This window comes from Apodemus sylvaticus, chromosome 3, assembly GCF_947179515.1.
Source record: "Apodemus sylvaticus chromosome 3, mApoSyl1.1, whole genome shotgun sequence".
NCBI classification, from domain to species: Eukaryota; Metazoa; Chordata; class Mammalia; order Rodentia; family Muridae; genus Apodemus; species Apodemus sylvaticus.
Genome location: NC_067474.1, coordinates 3,766,500 through 3,790,113, shown reverse-complemented (window position 1 = coordinate 3,790,113; position 23,614 = coordinate 3,766,500). Strand labels below are relative to the sequence as shown.

General features: G+C 36.0%; 1 protein-coding gene across 1 annotated transcript in view; it reads left to right on the top strand.

Moving 5' to 3' along the window:
- The first annotated feature begins 642 nt into the window (after positions 1–642).
- The window catches only part of Pi15 (peptidase inhibitor 15), a 40,299-nt gene continuing 17,327 nt past the window's right edge, over positions 643–23,614 (top strand). Inside the window, exons 1-3 of the mRNA XM_052175388.1 lie at positions 643–683; positions 1,366–1,458; positions 17,414–17,720. Coding sequence (XP_052031348.1) covers positions 643–683; positions 1,366–1,458; positions 17,414–17,720 — 441 coding nt within the window. The remainder of the gene's footprint in view (positions 684–1,365; positions 1,459–17,413; positions 17,721–23,614) is intronic.

Sequence of the window (23,614 nt, the reverse complement as noted above, 5' to 3'; positions counted from 1 at the left end):
AGCAAAGAACGGCCTTGTTGGACATCAATTGGAGGAAAGGCCCTTGGTCCTGTGAAGGCTCAAAACTCCAGTATAGGGGAATTTGAGGGCAGGAAGGCAGGAGTGGGTGGGTGGGAGGGTTGGTGGGGGAGCACCCTCATAGAAGTAGGGGAAAGCTAATGGGATAGGAGGTTTCTCAGGGAGAGGAAACCAGGAAAGGGGATAACGTTTGAAATGTACATAAAGAAACTATTCAATAAAAAATTGCAAAAAACTGCTATACACACATATATGCACATGTGTGTGTGTATGCACTTGATCACCTTGTTCTTTAAAGTATCTGATGTTTTAGAATCCTAAAAACAGGATCAGCACAGAGGAGAGAGATCATGACACTGACTTTACGTCACTAGCAGAGCTGCTGAGGTTGCAGAGAAAACGGAGCATCAGTTCATGTTGAGCTGAGTGATGTAAATGGCCTGATAGCAGTGAAAACGAGGGAATAACATTATTGATAAAGAAGGATTTCCATCCATGGAGTGGGAATCTCTTAAAATTTCAGAGGAATAAGAAGCTAGAAGGGCATATCAGAGATTCTGGTCATGTCTTTTGGTAACACAAGCATTAGAAAAACTGAAGTCACATGGTTTGTTATATACTTACATGAGCATTCATATCATCATAAGTGCCCATGATGACTTTAGGTAAGTTCAGTTTGAGGGATAAGTAGCTTTTTTGTGGAGAAGTTGGTAAGTTTGGCATGTACTGTGTTCAGCAATGAAAAGGATATCAACAAAGACACAGATACTGAAAAAATGTATTTTGTGAAGTGTAGAATATATAATTCCTGTGGCCTTATTTTGAAGTTAGTTATTCAAATAATATATTCTACAGCGTGGGTTACAAGTTTGTGAACTGAGTGAGAGATTCATACTAAAGGCAATGTTGAGACACTCAGGGGCACAGACTTAAGGCATAGACAAAGAACAAGATTTTAAATAGTATTTGAAAACTGTTCCAATAAGAGGAAATGTGTGTGGAGACACACCAGGTCCCTAATTATAGGTGCTATTTGAAAAAGTTAGGAAATGCTTGTCTGGTAGACCCTTGTTGATGAAAATATGTCACTGGGGATGGGTTTAGGGTATTTATAGTCACACCCCATTTACTGTTCACGCTTTCTTCTTGAATTTGAAGATGTGAACTCTTTACCTCCTGTTCCTGTTGCCATGCCAGTTGCCTGTTGCCATCCTTCCCTGAAGGGGTGAACTCTTGTTCCTAAAGAACCATTAGTACTGAATACCACTTTCTTCAATCAGTTTACCAATAATGCTTATTATAGTAACAGAAAAGTAACTAATGCAATGCATAAACTTTATTTTCTAGAAAACTAAAAAAGGAGAGAATGAAAATCATAAAAGAAGAAGATGTATTTGTGGAAATAATTCAGTGTCACAAATCTCCAAGCATGTCTTCAAGGTATGCAAAAAGTCAACATTGTAAGTTTGAAGATAGAGTTTTAAATAAAATAATAGGCAATACTTCTCAGCAAAAGAGAGAAAATAGTAATTCTCCCTCATTCTCATACAAACACACATAAAAGTCATATATACACATATGTATAGACATTCACATCCTGATATACACATACAATCATATTTATACTGAAACACATATGCTCATGCACACACACACATGTTGACATACACACCCACACAGATTTATGTGTGCATCCATGCATGCACATACATACACATATTAACAAACACAGAAACACACACATAAAGACATACACACATACACACACATAGCCACTTAATTAAATGAAAACTATCTTGAGATAAAATAAAGGTAGCTACCTCATTTATTCAGCTCAGTTTTAGTATTGTACCAAATAGTGTGCCCTCTCACTGAGAGATGGACAAGACTTCCCTGACCTTATTACTTAGCACACTAAACAAGCCTGAAATCAGGGATATAACTATACAAGCCATTGGGTTTTAAAAAATACAGTTGTTCTCATAGTCCCTATGTAAACTGGATCATAGTATTTAGAAAAGTAAGAAAATGAAGTCCCAGAATCTACTCAAGTGCTGCCAAGACAACAACAACAATATCCAACAAATCTGTAACAATAATGTGTTACTCATTCGTCTTGATGATTCTGCAAGTATTCAAGACCTGAGTTCCTCTGCTTAAAAGGAATTGTGGGAGAAGGCAAGCTCAAACTAAGGTAGGATGAAAAGTGGGAGACCCTTGGGGGAAGATTTTCTCAACATTTAAGATATTCATAAATGAAACTGGCCTGAAGTTCTCTTTCTTTCTTGGGTCTTTGTGTGGTTTAGGTATCAGAGAAACTGTCTTGACACAATGGATTAGGTAGTATTCTTCCTGTTTCTATTTTATAGAATAGTTTGAGGTTTGTTGATATTAACTCTTCTTTGAAAGTCTGGTAGAATTCTGCACTAAAGCCACCTGGTACTGGGCTTTTTTTTTTTTAATTTTAAATTTTTTTTGGATGGGAGAGTTTTAATGACTTCTTATTTCCTTATGGGATATGGGTCTGTTTAGACAGCTTATCTGCTATAGATTTAACTTTGGCACATGGTATCTGTTGAGAAAGTCATCCATTTCATCTAGGTTTTCTAGTGTTGTTGAGTTTTTGTAGTAAGATCTGATAATTTTTTGAATTTCCTCAGGTTTTTTTTTGTTGTTGTTATATCTCCTTTGTCATTTCTGATTTGTTAATTTGGATACTGTCTTTTATTCTTCAGTTAGTTTAACTAAGGATTTATCTATTTTGTTGATTTCATCCAAGGACCAGCTTTGGGATTTTGTTGATTCTTTGGATTGTTCTCTATGTTTCTTTTCTCTTTCTTTTTAGTCTTTAATTTTTTTTTTTCAGTCCACACTTTATCCACAAGAGCTCTCCATTCCCTGGGGCCCCAAGTCTCTGGAGAGTCAGGTGCATCTTCTTTGACTAAGTCCAGTTCCAGCAGTCCTCTGCTTTCTCTCTCTCTCTCTCTCTCTCTCTCTCTCTCTCTCTCTCTCTCTCTCTCTCTCTCTCTCTCTCTCTCTCTCTCTCCATATATATATGTCTCAGAGTGTCTCAGAGATCCTAGAGGTCCAGGTTAGTTGGGGCTTCTGACCTTCCTATGGGGTCACCCTCCTCCTCAGCTTCTTCCAGCTTTTCCCTAATTCAACCACAGTGGTCACCATTGGGTGTAAATATCTGCATCTGACATTTTCAGATGCTCATTGTGCCTTTCAGAGGGCAGTCATCATAGGCCCCTGTTTGTAAGCACACCATATCCTTAGTAATAGTGTCAGGCCTTGAAGCCACCACCTGAGCTAGATCTCAATTCAGTTCTGTCATTGGAACTCTTTTTCGTTAGGCTCTTCTTCTTCATTTTTTTTCCTGAAGTTCTTTCAGACAGGAGCAATTATGAGTCAGAGATTTTTATTGTGGGATGGTAACACCATCCCTCCACTTGATTCCCTGTTTTTTGTTTGTTTGTTTGTTTGTTTGTTTGTTTGTTTTCTTTTTACTGGAGGAGGACTCTACAAGTTAACTCTTCCCCACTGTAGGACATTTCATCTAAGGTCTGTTCCCGTGAATCCTGAAAGGCTCTCACCTCCCAGGTCTCTGGTATATTCTAGAGGGTCACCCAATCTCCCAACTCACAAGGTTGCCGGTTTCAATTCTTTCTGTTGGCCTTCAGGGATTCAGTCCTGTTTCCCCCAAATATCTGATCATATTCCCCTCTTCTCCTTCCTGTCGCCTTTCTACCCAAGTCTCTCACTGCCTCCCTGATCCTCTGATTGCTTTCTTCTCACTCCCAAGTGGGACTGAGGCACCCTCACTTGGCCCCTTTGGAACTCTATATTTTTTTGGCTAATATCCACTTATTAGTGAGTACATACCAAGCATATATCCTTTTTTGTCTGAGTTACTTCATTCAGGATGATATTTTTTAGTTCCATCCATTTGGCTGCAAAACTCAGGATGTCCTTGTTCTTAATAGCTAAGTGGTATTCCATTGTGTTAATGAACCATGTCTTCTATATCTAGTTTTCTGTCTGGGACATCTGGGTTGTTTCCAGCTTCTAGCTATCACAAATAAGGCTGCTATGAACATAGTGGAACATGAACACCTGTGGCACAGTGAGGCATCTTTTGGGTATATGCCCAAGAGTGCTTTAGCTGGGTTTTCAGATCTATTCCAATTTTCTGAGGAACCTCCAGTGATTTCTAGAGTGGTTAGAGCAGTTTATAATCCCACCAGTAATGGAGGAGCTTTTTCTTTCTTCACAGCCTTGCCAACAAGTGCTGTCATCTGAGTTTTTGATCTATCCATTCTGATTGTTATAAGGTGGAATATCAGTGTTGTTTTGATTTGCATTTCCCTGATGACTAAAGACTTTGACCATTTCTTTAAGTACTACTCAGACATTTGAGATTCCTCTGTTGTGAATTCTGCTTAGTTCTATACCCCATTTTTTAATTGAGTTGTTTGGTTTCTTAGTGGTTAGCTTTTTGAGTTCTTTATATATTTTGGAAAATAGCCTTCTATTGCATATAGGTTAGTGGATACTTTTTCCCAATCTGTAGGTTCCTGCTTTATCATATTGACTATGTTCTTGGCTTTACAGAAGCTTTCCAGCATCATGAGCTCCATTTATCAATTTTTGATCTTAGAGTATGAGCCATTGAAATTCTGTTTAGAAAATATTCCCCTGTGCTAATGAGCTCAAGGTTCTTTCCTACTTTCTCTTCTATTATATTCACTGTACCTGGTTTTATGTTGAAGTCCTTGATCCTTGGACTTGATCTTTGTGCAAGGTTACAAATATAGATCTGTTTTCATTTTTCTGCATACAGATTGCCAGTTCAACTGGCATCATTTATTAAAGATTCCTTTTTTTTTCTATCGTATTTTTTGATATTTTTGTAAATGACCAAGTGTCCATAAGTATGTGGTTTTATTTCTGGGTCTTCAATTCTATTGCATTGATCAACATGTCCAACTCTGTACCAATACCATGTAGTTTTTAATCACTTTTGCTCTGTAGTTTAGCTTGAGGTCAGAGATAGGGATTCCCCCTAGTAGTTCTTTTATTGTTAAGAACTGTTTTGCTTTTCTTTGCTTTTTAATTTTCCAGATGCATTTGAGAATTGTTCTTTCCATGTTATTGAAGAATTGTATTAGGATTTTGATGGGGATTGCATTGAATATGTAGATTGCTTTTGATAGGATGGTCATTTTTACTAAGATAATTCTGCCAATCCATGAGAATGGGAGATCTTGTTCTCCTTGTTTCTATTTGGTTGATTTCTGTCCTGAGTTTGATTATTTCCTGCTGTCTTCTCTTCTTTGGTTTGTTTTTGTTCTAGGGTTTTCTGGATTGCTGTTAAGTGGCACTGTAGGATCTCTCTAGTTTCTTTATGAGGCCATTAATTTGTGTGAATTTTCCTCTTAGCAGTTTTATTGTGGCCCGTAAGTTTGGGTATACTGTGTCTTTATTTTAACTGAGTTCTATAAAGTCTTAATTTCTTACTTTGTTTCTTCCCTGACCAAGTTATCATTGAGTAGAGAGTTGTTCAGTTTCCATGAGTATGTGGTCTTTCCTTTGTATTTGTTGCTATTGAAGACTAGCCTTAATCTGTGGTGATCTGATAGTATGCAAGGGATTATTTCAATCTTCTTGGCTCTGTTGACGTTTGTTTTGTGATCAGTTATATGATCAGTCTTGTAGCAGGTACCGTGAGGTGCTAAGAAGTAGATATATTCTTTTACTTTAGGGTGATATGTTATTCTCACTTCATTTGGTTTGTAATCTCTATTAGTTTCAGTGTGTCTTTGTTTAGTTTCTGTTTCAATGACCTGTCTATTGGTGACAGTGGGGTGTTGACGTTTCTCACTATTATTGTGTGAGTTTCAATGTGTGTTTTAAGCTTTATTAAAGTTTTTTTTTTTTAATGAATGTGGGCGTGCTTGCATTTGCGGCATAGATGTTCAGAACTGAGATTTCATCTTGGTGGATGTTTCCTTTGCAGAATATGAAATGAAAGTACAGAATACATAGGATTCAACCCACAAAATTTAAGGACTTTAACAAGCAGAAATGCCAAGTGTGGATGTTTCAATCCTATTTAAAAGGGCCAAGAAAATAAGGATGGGAGACAGAGTGAGGGAGAAATTGGATGAGAGAGGGGAGCTGGAGAGGGAAAAGAGAACAGTATTCATTATGGGGAGTGGGTAGACAGAAGAGTAGCCCAGAGGGCCATCAGAATAAATGGAAATATTCAACCACAGAAAGCTGAAGGTGGGGAGACCCTCTACAAAGTACCAGAGATCTGGGAGGTGAGAGACTTTCAGGACTTAATGGGAGTGACATTAGATGAAATGCCCAACAATGAGAAGAGGGAACTCATAGAGTCCACCTCTAGTAGATAGACAGGGTCTCAAGAGGAGCAATGGTGTTACCAACCCAGTCAAAATTTCTGATACAGTAATGTTCTTGTCTAAAGGGCCTGCAGGGACAAAAATGGAGAAGAAATGGGGGAAAGTCAGTCCAGTGACTGGCCCAACTAGGGATTTATCTCATAGGGAGATGCCAAACCCTGACGCTATCACTGACGCTATCGTGGGCTGCCAGACAGGACCCTAGGATAACTATTCTCTGAGAGACCCAACCAGCAGTTGACTGAGACAGATGCAGCTACTTACACCCAACCATTGGACTGAAGTTTGAGATCCCAATGGTTAAATTAGGGTAAAGATGGAAGATGAGGAGGAGAGCAACCCCATAGAAAGAACAACAGTCTCAACTAATCGGGACTCATGGGAGTATCCAGACACTAAGTCACCAACCAAGTAGCACACAGGAGTTTGTCTGAGGCCCCTGATACATATATAGCAGAGACGGCCTGGTCTTGCCTCAATGGGAGAAAACACACCTTATCCTTTTAAAGAATTGAGGCCCAAGGAAAAAGAGGGAGTTGAGGATCATCCTCTTGGAGACAGAGAAGAGGAGGAATGGGATGAAAAACTGTGGGGAGATACTAGAAGGGGAAAATGGTCAAATTGTAAATATATTATTATTATTATTATTATTATTATTATTATTAATGATAATATGAAAGAAATATGTGACTAAACAGAATCATCTTATGATGTCAGTTTTTTGTGAAAAGAAATGAGATGCTGCTTTAGGCATCATAAATGCTTCTTAACATTGGCCCTTTGTATGTATTCAACTTATATTTCTTTTCTCTTTTATTAATATATTGATGTTGAGTATTTGGATAAGCAAAGCAAGGGAGAGCCACAACATAGTTGAAAGGGGAGGATAAATAGTAAGCAGAATCTTGATGCTTCTTTAATATCCAAGGGTGATCTATAGTTTTAAAACAACAGACTGATATTTCTTTAAAATAGATCAGTCACACTGAAATCTCTATGTTATACTGTTAAACTTGATATGATCTTTAAATGAAAATAAGCTGGAGTTTAATGAGGTGTGCATTCTCAACAAGGATAATGCCATCTTGTTCCTTCTTACATAAATATTCATGAGTTTTCCTTAATCTTCTTCCTTTTCATTCCTGACTCTTTTCCTTTATCAAGAACTGTTTCTGTATAGAACTCTTTTCTATATCTCTGACTCTTTTGTATCTGTACAGTTTCAAAGAATTTACTAGCCCTTCTAGTTTAAAGATCTATATTTATTTATAATCTTCCAAGAATATGTTTGAAAGTTTGGTATTCTTTGCCATAATCATATCATACTAATATAGAATGACATCTTTGTTTACTGCCAATTATACATACTTTTCTCTAACCGCTCATATAGAGTTGGCAACAACCACTTCAAGAGAGAGTCCAGTCTGGTTTCGCCCTCAATTCATAGTTACTTCAAATTTTTCCTTCCATCTGTGCTGTCTTAAATTTTATGTTTGCTTCTTTGCTTAGCCATAGAAGATGTACTAACTTATTCATATTAACTAATTCTCTGGTGTTGATTTATTGTTGGATAGAAATTAAACCTACAGTGTATTCTCTATTCTCTTCACATTTGTACTGACGAAAAAATCTTGACCATTACTCAATTTCCAGAACAATGCCTCCAACTCTCCAACTTGACATTTCCAATTAGAAATCATTTCAAACTCAACACATAAAAATTGATCTCCTTTCTTTGATGACATTGAATTTTCATGTTCAATCTTCATGTTAAAATCTATTTCTTGGCCATAGCTACCCATGTCCCACCAAAGTTCTAGCTTTTATTTTGTTCCTCCTTATTTTATGGAGACCTCCTTTTTAAAACTCTACTTAGTTTTATTTTTATTAGGCTTGATTTTATTTCATGAGAAGAAAATATCTTGTTATTTTTGATATTTGTTGATTTCCATATGTTTAAAAATACTGATGATTTCTTATAGTACTTAATGATATCATATTTAATTGTGAATTCTCTTCTTCAATTTTTCAAGTATTCACCTTTTATTTCCTATTGCTACAAATAGCATAAGAATAATTAAGAAGATGATCATAGGCCTGTGAGATGGCTCAGTGGGTAAAGATCTTTACTGCCAAATTTGATACCTTGTGTTTGATTCCTAAGATGCAAGGATGTAATCATTTCTCTCAGGATGTCCCTTGGCTATCAACCTGACACTGGTACAATATATATACATTTTAATTATATATATATATATATATATATATATATATATATATATATATATATATATACCCTAAATGAAAATGTAAACAAAAATTTAAAGGAAGATAATCCAATAAAATGCTGTTGTCATCTTAAGCATTCATAGAAGAACTGAAAACCAAGTTTTCATATACTAATTGTTTAGTGTCTGATGATATTTCCCTGTGTGGACCTCACTTTGAATCAACTTGCCAGGATATTCTGAAACCAGGAAGTCAAACTTTGCCCCCTCACTAACCGAGCAATGAGTTCTAGGCTGAACTGTTCTATGCTTATAAAGCTAGATACATATAATCATTTCACTAAATCTCAAGATTTTTAAAACAATACAGTAGGGATATAAAAGGTCATAATAGTATATATTATGATAAAATTTTATCTTGGAACAAATTATTTTTATAGGAAGTCTCAATATGCCACAGAAGCTATTATTTTTGTCATTACTTGTTAGTGTTAAGAATAATGGGTAATATGTAAAAATAAATAAAAGAGCTAGTTGTAACAAACAATAGATTAAAAAATCTTGGGCACTCAAACTACAAATAATAAAAATACAAGGAACACTAAGAATATGTAAGTATGGTGTTTAAGATGCAATGTTAAAGAAAAGATGGTTTCATTAGCCATGGCTCTAGGGTTCTGTTGACTAAAGTAGAAAAGTGTTTAGGTTTACAGTGTTTGCAATGTTGTGAGAGAAAAACTTCCACTAATTTCGCAGGAGAAAGGAATTTCCTTCTTTGTTTTTTTAGGAAATAAACTCTTCATGCTGAGAGAGTTGGTAGAAAACAGTAAATAATGTCCTTGACCACACCTTTAATAATATCTCCAGAATAATTAAAATGACACCTTTCCCTTATCATTTATGACCTTACACCCACTGCATAGAACCAACACACAAGTCAAGGACTGAAGAGGCTAAGAAAAACAAATTCCAAAAGTAGGACTTTCTGTCATATAGAGAACACTCTTAGACTGTTTACACATGTTCCAAGCAATCTTATGCAAATCTCTACCACATTTTTGATAGTGTTCACAGAATAATTTGGAGTTATCCCTAAACCTGACAATACCTAAGCTTTCTCCTACATCCTGTTGGGTAATCAAGGAAGATTTGGGGGACAACAAATATTTGACCCTTACTGAAATAATGAATAGAATATCACCACATCTTTACAGGTTAATCCAATTTCTTTGGATTAAACATTCAGTTATCTGAAGTTTAACTTCCACCCTCCTAGCTAAGATAGCATCATTAGATAAGAATACCAATGTTTTTTCTTGGAGTTATTATGGCAGAAAGGCTTTGTGAGAGAGTGATTTGCAGAAAAATAAACATCATTTTAGCTTATTATTCTAAAAACATTAACCCATTATATATAAAATTTCATTTAGGTAGTTACATGCCAGTTACAAGAAAAAGCTTACTATCAAATATATGGATTGAAATATTTTACTGGCGTTTTAATATTTTTCATCATTCAACCACAACTACCAGGTTGCACACCTCTAATCTTGGTATTTGTGAGTGATAGGTGATAAATTTTGTGTTACATATGTACGTCAGAAATCACCATACCATATACGCATTTCTAAGTTTTTGTTGGGCAGCTAGTCAGATTTTCCCACAAAGTTTGTCTAGATCTTATTCACAGAGAAAGGAGTTGAGAGAATTTATGACTCTGGCCAGAGTACAGATGGCTTTTGGAGAGCCCAAGTTTATTCTGGATGTGTGCCCAGGTCCTAGATTAGAAAAGGGCTATCTTGACATAATGTTTGTTTACTTACGAAACTTAAACAAACATATTTTGGATACCTACTTTAGACAAAGTCTGAAATAATCCCACAAGTTAGTATGTTACTGTCTACCTGACCACTGCATAGATAGTTTCCCTATTAAGGTCTTTGTGATAGGTTCTTGGCACAAAGACAACAAATCTACCCTGTCATTTGTGTTTTTATTCCTTTCTGGCATTGACTTTATCTTACATTAACTAGAGGAGAACTTCAAGGTTCACTATTTCTGTAGAGCTACCATGTTTCTAAGTAGTCCTGTCAGCAGTTTTATTTTCCCCTATGTTGTATAACCAAGAAGCATCACCTAATTCTGACTCTTTAATTTTAAAATGTTTACGTTTCATCATGTATTTTAGTAATTAGAACTGGTGAACTCTAAATCCAGATTTCCTACAATGAGTGTAATTATGCATATTCCCCAGAAACAGATGATAATAGATTAAGTCATATACAATTTTAGGTCCATAAACACTTACTATATGCACAGCTCTGCTAGTAAAATCCAACACAGGTCACCACCTAGCTGATTTATTGTTGTTTGTTGTTAGCATCACCAATGTATTAGCCGTTTGTTCCAGTCATTCTTGCATATGAGTTTCTCAAAACTAATTTTATGGCCTTTTAATTATTGGATATATTTTTAGCTGCACAAATTTACTTAGCTGTACCTTGCTCCTGAAGTCATCTCATGAAAAAATTATGCAAAGTAATAATTATTTGTTTTTGGGATAATTTCTTGTCTAGTAGTCAGTAGCATACAGATCTGATGAAGGAGATGGAAATTTGGCTTTCTATCAAGCTCCACTCACTCCCCAATAAACGCACAAATGTATACTGTTTCTTCCCAAAATAATATTCTCATATATTTAGATTATATTAATAATAGTGTTTTGTATATAATATATAATAGTAATATATATTAATATTAGAATTTACCAGTATATTATTAAGAATATTTTGTATAATATAATTATGTTAGTGTACCACAACTAATATTAATTACTAGTATAATATTAGAAATTAGTTGCATATATTACTATTATTAAACACTATATATCACTTAATAATGGTAATATATTAAATTTTAGAAAAATAGACACATAGTATTTAGTGATGATGGCTTCATTTCCTTACAATAGTTTCTAATAACACTACTAGCATCTTATAAATGTCATAAAAACCTATCTATTTGACTTTTCCTTCTCGAAAACATTAACCTGAAGTTCTAGAACTTCTTCCAAGTTTGTGTGATTGCTGTCTGTGGTATCAGACAGACCCCCAGGTATCCCTTTAACAGATCTTCTTCCTCCCTTTCTCATATAGTTTTATTCTGCTCTCACATTCAATATTTCATCAAACAACTGTCATTTATTATTTCATACTATGAATTGTTTAGGATCAATCAATCAAGTTATGTCTTGGGACTGAAAAGGATGATTTAGAACCATGTTTTCAGGATGCTATATGCAAGCACACTTAAAATCATTAGTTTCTTATGCTTCACTGTACCTCTAACTGTAGAAAATTTTACTGTATTGGAGGGAATAATGATAGACAAAATTTAGAATGATTACATAAATATCATCATGAGATATTTAATTTCAATCACCTTTTATATAAAAAGATAATGACAAGTTAAAATATAGATACTTGATTCCTAACAGTAATGTAGTAGGAATATATAATTTTATATACATTTTATTGACTCAACTATTTTTAAGCCAACATTTTGTTTCTTGTGGTTATACGTTTATTATATCAATGACAAGTTCATAAAATATATTCTAAATGTATAATTTATGTATTATTTGTTATATCTTGTATTGTATATGATAAATAATATTGAACAAGAAGACTAAAAATTGGAAAATATATTCTAAGTTTACTTTACATATGTCTGAATCCAATAAAGTTAAAACTACAAATAGAAAGTCTAATGCGATAAGCATCAAAATATTTTGCCATTATCAGAAAGCCTTTGCTTTTTACCAAATTATTCCTAACATATATCCTTAATTTATTAGTTAAGATTAAAAGCTAGCTTAGTGAAAATATTAGTAAATTACAAGTACATGCTGATGAGTATAGATAGTATGAGGTTTTTAATAGATAAGAAATTAATGTATTAACTATCATTAATAATAATAATACAATGGTGTTTTTGTTAATTGAACTTCTTTAACATATGTAGTTATAAATAACAGTTAAGAAGGTTATTGCATACCTAATTCACAGGCACACCTGTGTTTATTAACTCAGTAACTTTAACAGAAAAGCAAAATGGTTACATGTAATTGTGGCATGAAATATGGTGAGGTAGAGAAATAAAAATGATGACCATAGAAAATTAGGCTGAAAGGTTTTGTTTTTCATTCTTTGGGGTCTTTGTAATACTTAAGGCAGGTATAATATTTAAATTTAACTCTGTGGACAATAGAGACCCAACAGCAATTTACATGTAGAGAAGTGAAATACTTAGTTTTGTTTTGTTTTGATTTGTTTTGTTTTGTAAAGATACTTAGACAATATTTTATAGAGAGACAGAATTCATAAGATATGTGAAGGGTTTTATAAGTCAACTGACTTGTTAATTTAGAAACCAAGATATCTTCTGACAGACCACAAGCTGGAGAAGAATGATAAATTATGTGGTTGAAGCCCTGCAAAACATGGAAGTGGATGGTTCTCAGTCCACAGATAAAGGTGCAAGGACACAGAGAAAAGGGTAAATTCAGGGTGAGTACCAAAACACAAAGGCTGGAGAAAAAGTAGTTCTGAGAACATGTATAACAGAAAAATACTGTGTATATTTTAGCAGATTGAGTGGTGACCAACCACTTACCCTGAGAGTGAAATTTCCCCAATCAGCCTCCAGCTCACATACAAATATCACATGAACCTACAGTCACAGTCATACATATAGCATAAGGCTTGTTCCTTCTAATTATGTATGGACTACATGGGCATAGAGACATTAAAACATTAAAAATAATTAATTCATTAATTGAGAATCAATTGATGCATTTTTGCTAGCTATTTCTTAGTTAAGTCAGTTTGAGGTCCAAAGAAAACATAACAGAAGATATGGAATGAAGACAACCAGAGTCAGAAATATTAGCTATAAAGTGGCTGTAGTAATCAAGAAAAACATAATTATTTATATGGCATGCTTTGTGTGTATATATGAGTGAATGGGGCATATGCAGCAATTCAAAAACTTCTGATTTCTAAGTAACATGCTATAGGCAGAAACTTCCTGATTCATCAGATATTTCATATATAATAGAAGTTGACTTGCATTATCATCTTCAAAAGCTTATGTGTATACTTACACTGTCTTTGATAAACTCTTTGTGAGCAGATAAATGGACCTCTCCATCAGTTGCACAGTGGCTATGCATGTGGCTGACTCTTTACAATTCTGTAAACAAAGGAGTCTAGCTCATACTTTCCACATATTAATGTTCATGTTAATCATCTGGGAATCCTGGAAGGTGTAAGGCTCACATTTAGAAGGTTTTAGATGATGCCTTAAATTTACATTTCTAATTTGTAAGGTCAATGTCACTAGATCATAAAACAGATTTTGAATAGGGGGACAGAAAGAAAGTGGCTAAAGTTATGTACTGAGTACACAGATACACTCATATACACTTTTTATCACACAGATGTACCACTCAAGGCCACCAATTACATTTTTAGAATCCCAACTATTTTCTGCCAGGTTCCAACATGCTTCTGATTGTTAACATATTTCTTTTCAGTATGTAGGCTCACTTCACTTCTGTCTCAATTGGCAAACAGTTTTCCAAAGGTTTTAAAACACATCACCGGTCCTTTTCAAGAGGAGCTCAGTAAAGAATCACTTTATTGTTAGCTGTTCATTAATAGTTCTTTTACTGACAACTTGGATGCATGCCTCTTAATTTTGCAAGTATTTTTAAATTAAAATCACTTCCAAAGTATTTCAAATACTTCTGGCAAAATGTCTGCTTGGAAGCAGAATTCTCAACTCTCCTCCCACAGGTCTTTTCGCTTATAATTCTGTAGGTTTGTGGGCTCCTTAATAGTCAAAAATTCCACAGCAAAATTCATGTGTGTTGAGAGACATTTGAAAGCATTGGCATTCCTTAGGGTCTCAGGATGAAGCAACTATCAGCTTTGCCTTTGTGTAATTGGGCTCTAATCAGTAACCTTCCAATATTTAGGTTTATTTAAAAAAAATCCTTTCTTTTCTCATCCTCCATCCTTCAGTTTCTTCTTAGAGGAAACCCATTTATGGTTTGGACACATTTCCCAGGGTTCATATTTTCATCTCTCTGGACATTTCCCAAGCCAAATTCCAAGACGTGGACAATACCTCTTTGTATACATGGCAAATAAGGTAATTGCTAGTGCAATGGGTGGTTGGTTATTATGAAGCTTTAAGAATAAGACTCCAGCTATCCTGGACAAAAAAAAGGCTCATGCTTGCTCTGCAGGCACTGAAATCCCTTTCCCTCTCCATATCAGGGCTTAGCTTAGCTAAGTTAAGATAGGCAGAAAACCTAGAGAAACCTCAGTTGCTATTAAGTTCTTGAAAAGGCTGGGAAACAGAGATCCAGAAACTTGCTATCACATACTTGAGATTGACTCAGATAACTTCAGGACTTTCAGAAGGGCTCTGAACCTCACTGGATAGCTCCAGCTGAAATCTTCAAGCTGTGAGTAGCTAATCCCATGCATGCTGTCCACTTGGTCTTCTGTTTCCTGCTGCTGCCACTCACCTTCTGTACTTGATATGCTATTGGCTTTTCAGTTCTGGTTCTCCTAATGTGACTTCACTTTAGTTAAGACTTCAACCCTCATCAAAGCCTGAACACTGATACTTACCCTTGTTGCATCATCACAGTTCCCTCAGAGGTACTTCTGACTCAGATCATTAACTTCCCTCCTCAGAAATCTACTTATGGCTGACTTGCCAAAGGGAGCATATGCTCTCCCTATCATTTTAAAATTCACCCACAAAGAGTTAAAGGCATGCACTGAGCCATGCAGATTGAGAGTGATATGACTGGGAACAAATCCTAGGAGACCTGGCTTGCAGTCCAGTATGCCACATACTCACTGATTTGGTGACTGTGAATTCACATGATGCTCATCCTGCAGAAACATGCAGAGGACAGTCCCATTAGCAGGCTGAACAAATATGTTTATGTTTTCCAGAATACCTATTCTAACTGGTTGTAAATGATCCAGAGTTTGTTAATGAGAAAGCAACCCATAGCATTTCAGGGGATCTTTTCATTACAGATTACAATAGTATCATTTGTATTCTTTCTTTGTGTTTGCCAGATGTGGATTTTGTTCCAATGGCATATTCTCAGCAAGTCAATTTTGGCTGCTGCTGCTGCTGCTGCTTCTGTATGATCCTTCATGCTTTCCATTGTACTGTTTAATATTCTGAAGGGGAAGCTCAGTTGTTCCTTGCTTGAAATTTCAGGTATATGCTACTAAATCGGAAGCATGTTATTTTAGCTTCTGTCGTTTGCTGTGAGTTTCATTTCATGTTTTATACAAGGTAGGTAGAAAGCAGGTAATTTACTGACTGTACTGTTTTGGAGAAAGAAAAAAGGAGTGAAGATGGAATGAGAAGAGATAAATACATAAATTATAGGAATAAAACCACATGGAGACAGACGGAAGAGCCACCAGAGCACGTATTACCCGACATCATACACTATAGTTTGGTTGCTACTGACTTGCCTGGCATCCTCCTGAATCATATTTGTGGCCACCCAGATTAACTGTGTGAGTTGATCTCTTGATTTAATATCAGCCTGCTTTTTTCAGCTCCTATGTCATTTGCTGCCATCTCAAAAGAAAATGTACTGCTTGTTATTCAGGCATCTGTGTTTTCAAGAACCCACAGTCTTTTTTGGTATCGGGGCCAGGAGCAAGAGCACATTAAGAATAAAAAAATTAACCACTCACAGACAAGGTAGAAGCTCAGTGAAAAGGGGGCTGTCTCACGATTCGTGCTTTGTAAGCTGTGGGTGTGACTCAATTTCCTCACCGCCACATAAAAAGGTTGCCACCCAAACACTGTTATTTTTTTTCTTTCACAAACTCCTCCCCTTGGATTTTGGCTGAGAGACCCTAGGAGAGCCTGCCCTTTCTGGACTTTGCAAACTGACGTATAAAAGCTGTTAGCTACTTCTGTAGCCAGCAGCATTCAAACCTTCTGGCGTTTGCACTCTGAGAGCTTGTAATAAGGCATACTCTTCTTACAAGAGTTGATGCTCCAACATAACAAAGAAACTTAAATTGCTGGAGGAGCAGTGTATTCATTTTGGCATTGTGCAGAGGTAAGCTACTTGGGTCAACAAGATTTTATTGCATGAATTATCTTAAAGCAATTTTTGCATCTTTTTTTCCCTTTAGCAGTGAGACTGAATTGCTGTACAACCCTAGGTGTTCTGTCACTCGGTATGCAGAATGTCTAGGACAAATTATCAGCACATTTGCTGTGGCTACCTGTATTTGTCTTGTTCATCTCAGGGTCATCTTGGGTTACTAAAGGTTCCTGGCTGGAAACAGGCATTGTAGCAATGTGTCTTGCAGTTCAGGCATTTCAGCAAACGGTTCCCATTCATTTTTAGACTGAAATGTTCATGTTTTTTTTCTTTAACTCTAGAAAGTTCCTTTTAAAAGGTGTGACTCACAGCACACCCAAATGAGTAGAAATTACATTAGGTTCTCTTTCGCTCAACAATTTTGAGGATTTTAGGACAATATCCACCCAAACAATTCTTGCAAGATATGACATTGTAAATTTATATTCTATGGCTCTTTTCTGATTGCTTATTTGCTTGTTGTTTGGTTGGTTTTGTAAAGGCTCTAACTCTACACTGTTTTTGCTTTAAAGAAAGCAAAGCTGGAGGACTTCTCCATCTCTCAAATTGATAATGATCTCTGCAGTCTGTCTTGCGATCCTGTTGTCCCTTCTCTCTGAAGCACGCATTGTCGTTTTACTAAATTCCACTGACTCATCTCTGCCGGCCAATAACTTCACTGATACTGAAGCCGCCTTCAGCACACCACTAGAGTCTGAGGGTATCCCCAAAGCCAGGCGGAAGCGGTACATTTCTCAGAATGACATGATCGCCATTCTTGACTACCATAATCAAGTTCGGGGCAAAGTGTTTCCACCAGCAGCAAACATGGAATATATGGTAAGAGGAATTTTTCCTTTCTCGAATTCTGAGTGAGAAAGCTTTCCTTTGCATATTAAAAGGATCAAAATGGACCATGGTGTTTGTTTGCCAAGGATACATCTTTGAGCAACCTGGGAAAAGATTTTAATGTATCTTCTAATGTTAAATTGTGTTCTTTTATGGATTAAGGTATCTGAGACATACTGGTAGGTGGATCTATATAGATTCTCTTCTGTGACTTGCATAACCCTTATAAGACACATTTTCTATAAGGAGGGAAACAATTAGGTATACTGACTGCCCACATTTGGAAAGTCATCTTTCAGAGCTAAATTCATGAGGTATTTTTTTCTGCTTTCTAAACCTAAAAGTCATATTTATCAACTAAAATAATGTTGAGAATATTTTTTGAAATTAAAGGTTTCTTATGCATGATTTATTCCTGGCTAGGTGTCTCTCCTTTCTTGAACAAAGCTCTCACCAACATTAATTTATTTCTATCCTAGGAGGACAAGCTGACTCTTTCTTCCATGTGATTTAAGGCTATGTCATTCAGATAAGAGTGAAGCCATTGCACTTACTCACACACTGTTCCAAGTTGCCATGAACACATTCTTTGCTTGCTCTTAAAAATAGACTATGTTTAAATCTTTTCACTAAGAGAGCAAAAATATTAAGTTTGTATTAAAAGAAATGAGTCTTGCTGAACTTTACTTTTGGTTCTGAAGTTATGCAAAGTTATGCTTTAAAGTTCTACATTTTATGAGATTACGTGTTGAGTCTGTTTGATGCAATGAAGATCACACACACACACACACACACACACACATATATATTCTAGCTTCTAGAATCATCTACTTTTTTCCTTTTGCTCTTGACTCATTACAGGTGTTAATGTCACACAGAAAATAAATGGATTACGTTAATGTAAAGATGTCATAGTATCAGTCATGGGTGTTATAATGCCATAATTAAAATAGTGGCTACTGGAACCTAAAAATGTGTTCAAATTCTAGACTCTCCTTTTAAGGGGCATGAGCTCTTTACTCAGTGAACTCTACTGTCATGTTTTCTATGATAAGGAAAAAGTTAGTGTCTGTTGGGAGAGACTGTTGTAAGAAATATATGAGTTAAGAGACAAAGAAATAAGTCTAGAACTCACAGATATATATTTGTTTACTAAATGTTATCTTTAATGAATTTCTTTGAACTTTCTTTGAAAAGGACTCAGTGAGAACTCATTCAAGATCTAAAAACAGAAACAGTTGCTTACATGCAGGAGGCATATGGTTATACATGGAGGAACAGATATACTTCAAAATCTACTATAGATTATGAGAGAAGAAAGTGCTGAGTTCTGTGTGAGCTCAGAAAGGTATAATACCTAGACTACTAGGTGAGGGAGGACTTTCTGGTTACGACCACACTGACATAAAATCTCAGACAAAGGCCAAACCACTGAGCTAGCTTTGGTAGCAAGCTCCTCTTGTTTCAAATCATGACTGTTTCACTCACTATGAACTCAATACTCAGTGGTTCTAAGACTTCTTTTGCCTTCTCTTTCCTTATTTGGATATAACAATGAATATAATAAGCAATCAATAAAGAATGGAATAATATAATTCATTATGATAATAATATTGAAGTTAAAGAGACCACCATGATTGGAAGCATAAATGTGTACAACCCAGTAGAAATCAATAGAAAACATAAATATGTTTTCTCATTACATCAGCCCTTATCAAGGATTAAGTCACTCCATATGCATTTATTTAATTGCTGCTATGTGCCAGAGCCTTGCTAATTGTTTCCAGTGATGACCTCATTTGATAGGTCACATTCTCCATCTGGAGTTGAGATTGTGATCAAAATTTTCCAAATGAAATTATGTATACCAAGAAGTGTTAACAATTAAACTAAAACACTGTGCCCCAAAGTTGTATTGTCCAGATAACAATGGGAGGTATCTCTTTATTTCTTATATCTAGCATATGTCTTCTGAAGGAAATTTTGAGGATATCAGCATATGTTGATCACCTCCATAAAAATTCCAGAAGATATAATAGGTTATCCTCATTCTGTTTATGATTCTATCATTGTTTTCTGTTCAGGTATCAAATCCCTCCATATAATTTTTTTATAACAATACATAAGAGTCTTAATTATGTGGTATATATTTGCAAATCATCTTTAGTTCAAAAAATAATGAATATCCATAGTCAAAACAATATACTTTATAATGCAAAACAGGGACATTTGAAAATCTGAAAAATACACATATTCACTGTTTGCTTAGAATCTACTGCATCCATGAACTATTCTGAGCACCTAGGATAGATTCATGAACAAAACAAAAGACCTCAACTCCTGGGTGGTAATCAAACAGCAACCCAAATAAATATGTGAACTAGAGCAGGCCAGAAATTGGCGAGGTATTGAAGATAATGCTTATTAAGGTGAGTAGTAAGCACTCTCTGGGGTTCTTGGAGAGTTTGGCCTGGGGAACAGGTGGAAAAAAATTCCCACTGAAAAATGAGGGATATCCAGAGAAAAGAACAGGCAAAGGACCAGAGGAAGAAAAAACTGACAAGTTAAGAGAGAAACAGCCTTGCTTTTTTAATTCTATAGTTCAACACATCATTAGAACATTTTTGAGTGGTCCCCTTGTGATGGCATTCAGTGGCAGGCATAAATTAACAGGTAGCTTATAAGTTAGAGCAGGTACACCGAGTGACTCAACTTTTGAAGTGTGAAAATTATGGATCTCAGTGGGACACTGTTAGTTTTACTGCAACTAACTCAACCCTGATTTGAATTGGCATCAGCTGGAAAGCTGGGTCAGTTCCTAACCTGTACAGTGTACCCCAGAAATCTCTGGACATGCTTATTGTACTACATAATAAATTCTTAGGCTCTGAGTCACCAGCTCTATCTTCAAATTATCCTCTCCAGTGTGCTGCTACTCTGGAGAGCTTCATAAAACATTAACATAGGCTCAGGACTTTCTCTAATTGTACTAGACTGACTGTAGTTCCATTATTCTGAGCCTTTTGTGTACCCCCCCCCCCAACACCTATGCATGGTCTCCTTCTTAACTAATTCATTTATCCTATTCTTAAAGATTTTTGTATTAGCATAGGAGTTCCTTTAATGACATTTTTCATATGTTCTTTCATTTGAACTTCTATGTCCTCTCATTTCCTCCATGTCTATCGTATTGTTCTCATCACAACCAAACTTGACAAATAGTTAACTGTGCACTCTTTGCTAACTTTCTAACTCTAGGGCTACAGGCCACTAACATAATTATTATTCATCTTTGTCTCTGTGTTGTTTGAAAGTCTTTGTATATAGACAGTGAGCACCCATTACTTGTTGCATTTAGATGAAACCCCAATGACTTGTGTTTTTTTGTTTGTTTGTTTGTTTTTTTAATTTTTTTTATTCGATATAATTTATTTACATTTCAAATGATTTCCCCTTTTCTAGCCCCCCACTCCCCGAAAGTCCCGTAAGCCCCCTTCTCTTCCCCTGTCCTCCCTCCCACCCCTTCCCACTTCCCAGTTCTGGTTTTGCCGAATACTGTTTCACTGAGTCTTTCCAGAACCAGGGGCCACTCCTCCTTTCTTCTTGTATCTCATTTGATGTGTGGATTATGTTTTGGGTATTCCGGTTTTCTAGGTTAATAACCACTTATTAGTGAGTGCATACCATGATTCACCTTTTGAGTCTGGGTTACCTCACTTAGTATGATGTTCTCTAGCTCTATCCATTTGCCTAAGAATTTCATGAATTCATTGTTTCTAATGGCTGAATAGTACTCCATTGAGTAGATATACCACATTTTTTGCATCCACTCTTCTGTTGAGGGATACCTGGGTTCTTTCCAGCATCTGGCAATTATAAATAGGGCTGCTATGAACATAGTAGAGCATGTATCCTTATTACATGGTGGGGAATCCTCTGGATATATGCCCAGGAGTGGTATAGCAGGATTTTCTGGAAGTGAGGTGCCCAGTTTTCGGAGGAACCGCCAGACTGATTTCCAGAGTGGTTGTACCAATTTGCAACCCCACCAGCAGTGGAGGAGTGTTCCTCTTTCTCCACACCCTCTCCAACACCTGCTGTCTCCAGAATTTTTAATCTTAGCCATTCTGACTGGTGTAAGATGAAATCTTAGGGTTGTTTTGATTTGCATTTCCCTAATGACTAATGAAGTTGAGCATTTTTTAAGATGCTTCTCCGCCATCCGAAGTTCTTCAGGTGAGAATTCTTTGTTTAACTCTGTACCCCATTTTTTAATAGGGTTGTTCGGTTTTCTGGAGTCTAACTTCTTGAGTTCTTTATATATATTGGATATTAGCCCTCTATCTGATGTAGGATTGGTGAAGATCTTTTCCCAATTTGTTGGTTGCCGATCTGTCCTCTTGATGGTGTCCTTTGCCTTACAGAAACTCTGTAACCTTATGAGGTCCCATTTGTCAATTCTTGCTCTTAGAGCATACGCTATTGGTGTTCTGTTCAGAAACTTTCTCCCTGTACCGATGTCCTCAAGGGTCTTCCCCAGTTTCTTTTCTATTAGCTTCAGAGTGTCTGGCTTTATGTGGAGGTCCTTGATCCATTTGGATTTGAGCTTAGTACAAGGAGACAAGGATGGATCAATTCGCATTCTTCTGCATGCTGACCTCCAGTTGAACCAGCACCATTTGTTGAAAAGGCTATCTTTTTTCCATTGGATGTTTTCAGCCTCTTTGTCGAGGATCAAGTGGCCATAGGTGTGTGGGTTCATTTCTGGATCTTCAATCCTGTTCCATTGATCCTCCTGCCTGTCACTGTACCAATACCATGCAGTTTTTAACACTATTGCTCTGTAGTATTGCTTGAGGTCAGGGATACTGATTCCCCCAGATTTTGGTCAAGGAAGAAATAAAGAAAGAAATTAAAGACTTTTTAGAACACAATGAAAATGAAAACACAACATACCCAAATCTATGGGACACAATGAAAGCAGTGCTAAGAGGAAAACTCATAGCCCTGAGTGCCTCCAAAAAGAAAACGGAGAGAGCATACATTACCAGCTTAATGACACACCTGAAAGCCCTAGAACCAAAAGAAGCTATTTCACCCAGGAGGAGTAGAAGGCAGGAAATCATCAAACTCAGGGCCGAAATCAATCAAGTAGAAACAAAGAGAACCATACAAAAAATCAACAAAACCAGGAGCTGGTTCTTTGAGAAAATCAACAAGATAGATAAAACCCTTAGCCAGACTGACCAAAGGGCACAGAGAAAGTATCCAAATTAACAAACTTAGAAATGAAAAGGGAGATATAACAACGGAAACTGAGGAAATCCAAAAAAATCATCAGATCCTACTACAAGAGCCTGTACTCAACACAATTGGAGAATCTGGAGGAAATGGACAATTTCCTTGACAGATACCAAATACCAAAATTAAATCAGGACCAACTAGACCATCTAAACAGTCCCATAAAGACTTGTGTTTTTATATAGCACAAATTTTGATACCATCATGATATTTCATCTCACTCAATTGAAATAAGAAATATTTAAGACATTCTTTAGAACCTTATATTCTTCAAGTACTTATTCTAGATAGTGTTCAATCAAAGAAAACAAAAGAAATTTGAGCACTGCATTTTTATGCTCATAAAATGATTATATAGTATTTTATATAGTATGTGTGACTTTAATAAAACACACATTGTGTGCAATACACAGTCTTGTCACATTAATAATAGTGCAAAGAGTGTAAAATGTGCAGGTGAGGCAAAAGCACTGCTGGCTCCCATTTTCCAATTAGATTCTTGATTAATTTCCAGGGTGCTTTGGACACCAGCTGTTTTTCATTCTTCCTAAGGGCAGTTTAAACCATGACTCTAAACCACAAAC